This window comes from Clytia hemisphaerica, unplaced genomic scaffold (assembly GCF_902728285.1).
Source record: "Clytia hemisphaerica strain Z4C2 unplaced genomic scaffold, Clytia hemisphaerica genome assembly, whole genome shotgun sequence".
NCBI lineage: Eukaryota > Metazoa > Cnidaria > Hydrozoa > Leptothecata > Clytiidae > Clytia > Clytia hemisphaerica.
Window position 1 is genome coordinate 1,555,900 of NW_027103262.1, and position 10,582 is coordinate 1,566,481.

The window sequence follows — 10,582 nt, forward strand, 5'->3', positions numbered from 1 at the left end:
GCTTGAACTCTTCATAGAATCTGTCATTATCGTTGTGATCCTCAGGGTAGTCTAAGTAAAATAGGAGCATCAACATGACGTTTTGAATTTAGAATACATTTAATGAGCTTCATAAAGCTCAAATTACAGATGTAGAAATAGATAGATAGTCAATCGATACTTCGATTATCAGCCGGATTGAGAGAAAATGATATATGAGTGAAGGTAGAGAGTCTATCGCCATATTTCCCTAACATCCTGTCTGGTTTTTAAGCCAACAGATGTAGAACGATAAACTCGGTATGCACCATAAATATTCATCAATTAAGTTTACAGTCATTAGGGAAATCACCATCACTACACAAAAAAATCTAGCTCTTATATTCCATGTAGAAAGTTAACTTTTATGATGGGATTTCCCTTTCAAATTCCGATATATTCCATAAGTATGCGGCTATCTTTCCAAAAGTCTGGCTCAACATTCATTTTGAAATTCTGATATAATTGACCAATCAACGCGCTCAGAAAAACGATTTAAATGTTGAGTTCGCTTTTGGAAAAATAGCCGTAAGTACGGTTCATTGTCATTTCAAGGAATTATTTTTGTAATCAAAATCTCACCCTTGTTTTGGAAATCATTCTTTTGGTAGTCAGACTCGAACGGTGAGTAACCGCCATATGCTGAAATCAATAAATGAAACATTCTCAGTCAAGTTTATATCTAAATCCTAGAAGAGATCTGAAGTAATTAGCAAACACCCCCTTCTCACAAGTATCACTGGGGCCCCCGGGGGGGAGGAGTTTTTAGGCAAAATGGGTGCCAGGTATGTGCGAGCCATAAGGGTCCCTCTTTCACACCCTCGAAAGTCCTTCCAAGGGGTACAAAAACCATTTAAAACAAATTGAGTTCCTATAAGGGTTCCAAAATCAAAAATCAACACCCGCAAAGGGTGAGTATAATTTTCAACTGGGGACGATATCTTGGACAATTTTTCCAGTGGGAAAGAGGTCCCAGTCTGTGAAGAGGGAGTTTAAATTCTAAAGTGGTTGTTCCTGACTCTTCCGCCGCTAGCTTTTCCGTAAACACATATATATTTTAGAATCGTCCGTTAAGATCCTTTAGTTACCAAGACACCTAAACATTCTAATAAATACTATACACTTTCATATTTAAGAAAATCGTATACAATATTAGCGAACGATCCCTCTTTTAATTCGAAAATAAACCCCTGTGTCACATACCCGCTGGGCCAAAATTTTGTCCCCGATGGACAGAACACTACAATTTCAGCCCCAATGGGAAATTGACTTTGGCATATACCATCCCCATTCGAAATTCAATGCAAGAAATTGCTGTCCAAAACCATCCCTACTGGATATTTTAAGCTCGGGAACAATATAATTTCTACTCCCATTGGGATTTCGATAAAAAAATTTATCCCTACTACTGTGGGAAAAAATTCCACCGGGGCTGTAAGACCGGGGTGTGAAAATTCGCGAGTTTATGTATTTGCAATTTTGAGGACGGCGGAGTGACTGAAGCGATTTGGAATAACCCGCAGTTTTGACTCGCAAAATCGAGGACGGTAAAAGTGATGATTTACCTTCGTCCTCAGCTGGTCAGGATCTAGTCAAATTAGAACCTCACCGTCTCCGTCGCAGAAAAACACTTATACATAAACTCGGTATTATATCAACGCCGGCGATAAAATCGCTTAAGCCCAATCACAAACAAAAATTGAATAAGTTACCTTTGGCAGTAGTAGCATGAATGAGAGCTAGTAACAAAAAAATGATCTGCATTTTTGCCATTCTGTGCAGCAAAACAACCTCCTCCTTGAACAGTTGAGTAAGAGGTGATTTCGACTTTGATAAACACTCCGTTTTTATAACTATACATAGCTGGCACACAACGTTGTATTCTAACGTTATATGGACGTTGTGGACATTAGATTGACGTTGAAACAACGTTGTGTGTCAGCTGATAATCAAGTAAATCAACTAATGAATCTAATAATAACTTAATTATGCTTACCGAAGAAGGAGGGTGTCCGGAGGCTTTTTAGCCTTATATGGAAGATAAAGCTCTCAACCGCAGTTGTTAAAACATAAATAACGTGTTTCTGCATCTTAAACTTGTATTCTTTCTGCATCACCGCAATAGCTCTGTGGATCATTTATTTTTCGTTTTGTAAAGAGTTTCCTGTATCCATTCAAGTATCCTTGATCCGCTCTTAATCTCCAGACATTGTTAAAACTCTCCTGTAAAGCATCAACATAAAGATTTAACACATTAAAGTCTGATAATTTTTCTTTGTATATAATTTGATTTTAATCAGTTGATTGAGTTCACGATTTTCCGCTTCGATCGATAATAACATCTTGTTTAGATATCATTCATCAGGTCACTTAAAAGAGATGAAATAGATAGCTTATCAACTTGTAAAAATACTCCTTCTTTATATTTTACTAGTGGCTCAATCTCTCATTCAAAAGTTTCAACTCTAGCCTCCTCGGGGCTCTGAACTCCATGATCAACTGGTCCATTGAGTTTGAAGCCCGAAGGGCTAGAGTAGAATCTCTAACCTTTCGCAGGCAAGAAAAAGTGAAGCTACCTATTTCCCATCTAGGACAAGTCTAGAACGCACCGCAGTCATGACGAGGAATTGTATCTAGCGGTTCCTTTGATTTTGAGGACTGCATTTTTTTAAATCTAGCAATAGATTTTATTTTTAATCCGGCGTTCTGGGTAGGGAAATAAGTGGCTTAATTTCCAATCCAGGAGTCTCGAGTCTAGCCATTCGGGCTTGGAACTCAATGACCTGGTCAACTGCAGATTCCTAGATGCTAGATTTTTAGTTTAGAATATATCAAGCCTTGCCAAAAAAGGTCACTACCGGATATAACTGTAGTTATATCATAATAGTTTAAAAGCTTAAGATTATCAAAATAAAAGATCAAAGCACTACGGCAACCCATTCTTATTGAAGAATGAAATGAATACACGGGTTTCGAATTAAATCTGGCGCGAGAGAAAAAATCAAGTAAATAAAAGGAGCGATAAGGGGAAATGCCTTATAAAAGGTTGATAGATTTCATCTCTTCTCTTTTGAAAGCCAGGTGTTCATTCAAAAGATGTTTTTCTATTTTAAATTCAACAAGACGACTTTAAGTCGAAAATTTCGCCTAGAATTTGAACTGCATGGGAAAACAAGAAGTAGAGATTGAAGCTAATCTGAAATCTACTTTACAATTTGGAGCTGAGAGAACATTTTTTTTACAATACAGAGGCTTTTCCGAAAAAATATGCCAATTTACCATTTTGTTTAACCGAATTGTCAAGTGCTATCGAAAGTATCATTCGAGAGTTATTGATTTGATTCTTATAAAGTAAATGCTTATAAGAAAAATGAATATACTTATATTGTGCGCCATCCCTTGTTTACTTTGTAAGAACTAATTACCGAAAGGTATACCACCGTCTATCAAGAGTTATTGATTTGATTCTTATAAAATAAATGCTTATATGAAAAGTGAATATGCTCATATTGTGCACCATCCCTTGTCTATTGTAATAACTAATTACCGAAAGGTATACCACCGCCTATCAAGAGTTATTGATTTGATTCTTATAAAATAAATGCTTATATGAAAAGTGAATATGCTCATATTGTGCGCCATCCCTTGTCTATTGTAAGAACTAATTACTGAAAGGTATACCACCGCCTAACAAGAGTTATTGATTTGATTCTTATAAAATAAATGCTTATATGAAAAGTGAATATGCTCATTTTGTACGCCAACTCTTGTTTACTTTGTAAGAACTAATTACCGAAAGGTATATCACCGTCTATCGAGAGTTATTGATTTGATTCTTATAAACTAAATGCTTATAAGAAAAATGAATATGCTCATATTGTGCACCATCCCTTGTTTACTTTGTAAGAACTAATTACCGAAAGGTATATCACCGTCTATCAAGAGTTATTAATTTGATTCTTATAAAGTAAATGCTTATAAGAAAAATAAATATGCTCATTTTGTACGCCAACCCTTGTTTACTTTGTAAGAACTAATTACCGAAAGGTATATCACCGTCTATAGAGAGTTATTGATTTGATTCTTATAAACTAATGCTTATAAGAAAAGGAATATCCATTGTGCGCCATCCCTTGTTTACTTTGTAAGAACTAATACCGAAAGGTATCACCGTGTTGAAGAGTTATATTTTTCATCTTATAAAGCAAATGCTTATAGAAAAATAAATATCTCGTTTGTACGCCAACCCTTGTTACTTGTAGAACTAATTACCGAAAGGTATATACCGTCTATCAAGAGTTATTGATTTGATTCTTATAAAGTAAATTCTTATAAGAAAAATGAATATGCTCATATTGTGCGCCGTCCTTTGTTTACTTTGTAAGAACTAATTACCGAAAGGTATGTCATTGTCTATCAAGAGTTATTGATTTGATTCTTATAAAGTATATGCTTATAAGAAAATAAAGAAAAAAAACAAAACTGTGAAGGGAAAGAAACAAAGATATATGACGTAATGCAAAGAAAACCTGCGAAAATCGTCCGTGGTTATACAAGCGTGTAATTTGTACATTGATTTTAGTGAGTTCGTCCACCGTATCAAGTACTTTCGTTTTCTAATTTTTTCATTACACCGCCGCGAAAGACGATTGTAATACTTTCGCTATGCGAAATTAATAAAAGAAATATGATTAAACGATTGACTTTTTATTTTAATGTTTTTTGTTTTCATAATGACCCATAAAGTCTGTCAAAATGGAAAAATGAGCTAAAATTGCTTGATACACGGCCAATTTTCGTTCTGTTTACTTGATATTTTTCGTGCAAATTTACATGGGATCAAAGCTAAAGCTAAGCAAAAATTTAATTCGAAACCCGTGTATTGTGCCTTTGTCTTTTATTCAGGGTATTAATGAGTTCTACTATTTCCGTTTGGTAATACCATTCTATTCAGACACACGTTTTTTTTTTAAGAAACACACTTTTAAGAAACACGAGGCTCAGAATGCCTAAAAACTAAGAAACATCTAAAAAACATGCTGAGGCTGAGAATGAAAAAATAACATTTTAAATTCGTTTTTTAAGAACCTTCCAATCAAAACATGAAAAATAGGCTGATTATGTCAAAAAGTTTAGAAACATGTAAGAAACATTTGAGGCTCAAAAGGCTGATTTCTTAAGAAACATTGAGGCTGCTTGGTAAAACTAGTTTCTTAAAAAAAAACGTGTATTCAGATATATCATAAAGCAGCCTTACCTTGTACAATCAATACACCGCTAATAACCAATTATCTCTAAGCTAATGACAATCACCACCTCTGCGGGTCAAACTTTTTTCTTCTTTCAAAGAACGTTTTGCCACTACTAATCTTTGAGGTCAGAGCATTCATGCAATACAATAATCAAAGGTTAGCGAGGGTTTTACTGTGATATATCAAACGAGGTCAACTCAATAAACCATTTTTAGACGATTAGCTGTTGTTTTAATTACTTAAACAATGAAATCAATGCTACATGATTTGATAGGTCAATTTTGAAGTTTTTGAGCAATCTCAGAAAACGTTTTATTTTTCATTTGATCATATTATCATAATATCATTTCTTTTAATCTAGTGAACCAAATTTGAAAAATGTCCCGTCAAAGTCTGCCTTCCCTCTTCATTATAGAAATATTTTAACTCTTTAGAAATTCGAAGATCTCGAGAAATTCCGTTGAAAACCAACAAAATCTTTTTCGAAAAATTTCTCAAAGGTTTACAAAGGTCAAATGTTTAAAATTTAAGTCGTGGATATCATGAATTAAAAGTCTCATTGAAAATCAAGGATTCTAATCGATAAAACATATTTCTGATTCGATTTTCTTCGTTACTGTTCCGTCAATATCCAATAATTTAGATTAAAAGTTATTATACAGTAAAGTGGATGGGTGTGTATACAGAAAAATCCCAAATGTTGCTTAAAAACATCTACATTGTTTCCAAACGTAACCAAGTCATAATGGTTAGAAACAAGGATACTCTTAACATAATACAATCTAGCGTTCATTCAGTTATTGTTTTCACTACAGAAATTGCTCCACGTGTTCTCAAAGCACTGCCAAGATCGAAATGTTTGAAAAACAAATTCCATCTTTCAGAGTTTGAAAAACAAATTCCATCTTTCAGAGTTTGAAAAACAAATTCCATTTTTCAGAGTTTGAAAAATCCATCCATCAAATATGGCCTGAAAGGCTGAATGGGAAAAGAGCGGGCTCGTATTTCCAAGGGACGAGTAATAGTAGTACGCTCAAATAAGCTCGAGTCCAGTCTCCTTGCGGCGTTAGAGTTGATGAGTGTATTGATCGCATTCCGACTTTAACCGCTAGCTCTGCTTCCAGGTATCCTCTTATCATCTTATGCTAGACGAGAAGCCAGACAAGTAATCTCTACAGCCTTTTAGTTATCATCAATATATGAGTAGCAAAAGATTTGATTTCTTTCACCTGCTTTTAGCTTTACCTCCTTTCTTTTCTTTTGTATTCAAGAATTCAGCGCGGACGAGTTGAGAACGTGATTTCAAAATATTGTAAATCTTGCTGACAATCTCGTCTGAAAAGTGGAAAAGAAGTTAAAGTTCATCATTGGGCTCTTCCAGAAAATGTTCGTACATGGGGGGGGTGGATGATATAGTGTCCGGGGGTATTGAAAAATTTACAAAATTTGCCTTGTCCAAATACCTTGGGGGTAATTTTGATCTGTTTGAGGGTAATTTTGAATGTCCAAGAGGTCAACTTATGCTTGTCCAGGGAGTCAAAAGTCACAATGTACGGAGGGTAAATTTCTAAAAAATTATATATCCTCAACCTCCTAAATTCAAATTTTTTTCTGGGTAAGCCCATTACACTAGCATTTTGATATTGATCATAGTAATATCTAGGGGAAACGAAAGAAATCGACGCAAATTTCAAGCACTAAGATAAAAGCCATTTTACATACTGTGATATTCTCCGCGCAAAATGAAAAATCGAAAGTTGTTTTGAGCTGTGACACTGTATTTTCATTATTGTTTTTAAAACCTTTAGAGTTGTAGAAAGAAGCCCAAACTGTTCCCAAAAAATCAAACACTACTTACTAGCCACGTGCCGACTTGCTTCAAACTCGTAATGCTTAAAATCTTCCGACTTTTTAAAATAAATACGGAATAGAGCACGTCCGCCCGTTTTATTATCATCCGTGATTTCACACTCTGCAATGTTACTAACGTCTAATGAAACCTTGGAAAAAGAGAGAAAAAACAATCGTGAAATTGATCTCCGAACAGATTCTTATCACTCTGCGCATGACAAGTATTCACTCTGAGACCATGTTCGCACGTGACGGTGTGGCTTCGCTCTGAAACGAAATGAAGCCGTTCTATTGGTTAAAAGTGACGTAAAACTTGAATGTAACCAATAAAACGGCTTCATTTCGTTTTGGAGCAAAACAGAATCGTAACGTCTGAGCATGATCTAAAGGCCATGGTCCAATGAGGGAATCTGTCCAAGTTGGGGCACCACTTTGATCTTTACACTAGGCTTGGAAAGTGGTAGTATTAGTCTGAATCGCAGACCTCTATAGATATACTTCCTATATAGAAGAATATAAGAAACTCTTTTCGCTAGAGGATGAGCAGAAGCCTATGGTAGTATTCGAGCATTTGTTTTGAAACAATTGATCTTTACCATTAATTGTGTTTGTATATTTTTTCTTGGGATTATTTCTGTTAGTTTTTGGGTTGAATTGTTAAACATTTTATTTTGGAAAGGATGATTTTCGGTCTTCATCAAAATATATGTATTGCTTTTTTATGATCCTTTCTTATAATATAACGGGTGCAAAACGAGAAATTTTAACCCTTTGAATTCAATTTTCTCGAGCTCTATATTCATGATATTCATGACGTAATGTTTTCTACGGTAAGGCCCCGGTTTTTGCTAGTAGAGGCAAAATTTATACAACTTTTGTCTAGTTTAAATTTGCCACTATTGCCTAAAACCGGGGTATTTCCGTAGAAAACATTACGTCATGAATATCATGAATATAGAGCTGATAAATGAATCTTGCTGCATTGGAAAGTAGAAAGATTAACTTGGTCCGAAGGTTGTGCTTCAGAGAAAATAAAAGTCAAAATACACATGTGTACCGGCTTAATTTTGGAGAAGATGTGGGATTTTATTTGAGCCACTGGATCAATTTCAATCTTTTGTCCGTGAATGCCAAGACTGACTTCAGTTGATGATGCAAACAAACCACGGACCAGCAATACGTTATATGACTGGAAAGTAAGAACAGATCGTATTTGATCGAAATTCACAATGTTCACCACTACTTTTCCTATTATATGGGAGTGCCGATCTATAGGTGATAGTATGAGATTTTCCATATAAAGAAGTATCATAAAATGAAGGTAGAAGACATACTTTGTATTGGGTGCTCAAAATCTCATCATTGATCGCTTTCTTGTATTGATTATATTGATCCCTCTCATCTGTTTTCGTCATGGTTCGAACTAAAGGTAGTAGTATACAAAAATAAAATGATTTGGTTCTACAAAAAATACTCTGCTTGAAAATTTGTTTTCCGTCAACTATCCTAATTACTTCATGATCCATCTGGCTTTAGAAGTTTTTAACTAATATCAACGATTGTTGAAGAAAACGTTCGAATTTGTAGAGATCTCTCACGCAATAAATTCCATTATGGCCAACGATAATGAAAGAACAAAAAACAGGTTTTTATATAATAATGAATGTGATATACCTTGAGCATTTTTGACAAGGTGAAAGGTCATTGTTCCAGTACTCTCTAAGGTGGAATCCAAGTCAACAAACTGGTCATGGTCGTCGCTCTCACGACGTAGCTGATACATACCTTTGATAAAGAGAAGGAGACAATGAGTAAAAAATTGACCTCAGCCGAAACTGAGCCGAAATTTCCTAGAAATCGTGAACATTCCGACCCTTAGAGGAACTACTATGAAATTACTGATTTTTGTAACCTTTAGAGAAACTTTGGATGGTGAAAAACCCGATCCTTATCGTCCACACATACCCAGCATCCATTTTTGCCTAAATACCCCCGGGTGGATTTCATAAAATACGAACAGTGTAATAATCATAAAGCCTTCGCTTTCGGAGGGAGTGCAAAAGTCTTGCCGAGAACTATTTGGTCGATATAATTCATACAGTTTACTAATTTCACTACATGAAAGGGAGAAGGTCTTGAAATATTTCTGAATAATCAAACAAGCGTTATAAAATGACCAAAAAATTATGTTTGCAGCATTCTAAACGCGCCGGTCTTCCAATAGTTTTATTGATAACCTGAGGGAATTTTTCAACCTATGCTATGCAAGATGTAAAAAGCAAATGGATAAAGGACAAAAATGGAAAGATAGAAACGATAAGTAAGGGGAGAGAATAAAAAAATGTTAAATAGGTAGAAGAATTTTTTACTAGTTTTTTTAAGTAAACTTCTTTTCTTGAGGATCTTGTTGAGTATGATTCTCATCTTGACATCCATTCGTTCAACTTTCACCAACGAATAACCATTATTCTCCAAAAATCTAGAAAGAAGCAGAAAATTATGATTGCCGAGAAAGCTCAACCAAGATTTAAATATTAGAATATGAATTTAAATATTAAAATACAGATTTAAATATAAAAATACAGATTTAAATATTAGAATATGAATTTAAATATTCAAAATACAGATTTAAATATTAAAATACAGATTTAAATATTAGAATATGAATTTAAATATAAAAATACAGATTTAAATATAAGAACATGAATTTAAGTATTCAAAATACGAATTTAGATATTGGAATATGAATTTAAGTATTCAAAATACGAATTTAAATATTCAACATACAGATTTAAAAATTGGAACATGAATTTAAGTATTCAAAATACGAATTTAAATATTGAATATGAATTTAAGTATCAAAATACGAATTTAATATTGGAATTGAATTTAAAAATACGAATTAAATATTGGAACTATGAATTTAAGTATTCAAAATACGAATTTAAATATTGGAATATGAATTTAAGTATTCAAAATACGAATTTAAATATTGGAATATGAATTTAAGTATTCAAAATACGAATTTAAATATTGGAACATGAATTTAAGTATTCAAAATACGAATTTAAATATTGGAATATGAATTTAAGTATTCAAAATACGAATTTAAGTATTCCAAATATGAATTAAATGAAATTGAAGTTTCAAACGAATTGAAGTATTCCAAATACGAATTTAATATTGGAATATGAATTTAAGTTATTCAAAATTCAAAACGAATTTAAATATTGGAATATTTAAGAAATTTAAGTATTCAAAATACGAATTTAAATATTGGAACATGAATTTAAGTATTCAAAATACGAATTTAAATATTGGAATATGAATTTAAGTATTCAAAATCAAAATAAGTTTCGAATATTAATTATTGGAATATGAATTTAAATATTAGAATATGAATTTAAATATTCAAAATACAGATTTAAATATTAAAATACAGATTTAAATATAAAAATACA

General features: G+C 33.2%; 1 protein-coding gene and 1 long non-coding RNA gene across 2 annotated transcripts; both read right to left on the reverse strand.

Moving 5' to 3' along the window:
• Positions 1-2,256, reverse strand: LOC136800443 (uncharacterized). Its single transcript, XR_010845709.1, has 3 exons — positions 2,015-2,256; positions 601-660; positions 1-51 (listed from the first exon to the last, which is right to left on the reverse strand). It is a non-coding gene; the product is annotated as an uncharacterized lncRNA (long non-coding RNA).
• A 3,592-nt stretch (positions 2,257-5,848) lies between these two features.
• On the reverse strand, positions 5,849-9,594 carry LOC136800449 (target of rapamycin complex 2 subunit MAPKAP1-like). Its single transcript, XM_067057111.1, has 6 exons — positions 9,491-9,594; positions 8,796-8,906; positions 8,456-8,544; positions 8,179-8,310; positions 7,129-7,270; positions 5,849-6,605 (listed from the first exon to the last, which is right to left on the reverse strand). The coding sequence occupies exons 1-6, from the start codon at positions 9,555-9,557 to the stop codon at positions 6,496-6,498; spliced, it is 651 nt and encodes a 216-aa protein (XP_066913212.1). The 5' UTR covers positions 9,558-9,594; the 3' UTR covers positions 5,849-6,495.
• Between the last annotated feature and the right edge of the window lie 988 nt (positions 9,595-10,582).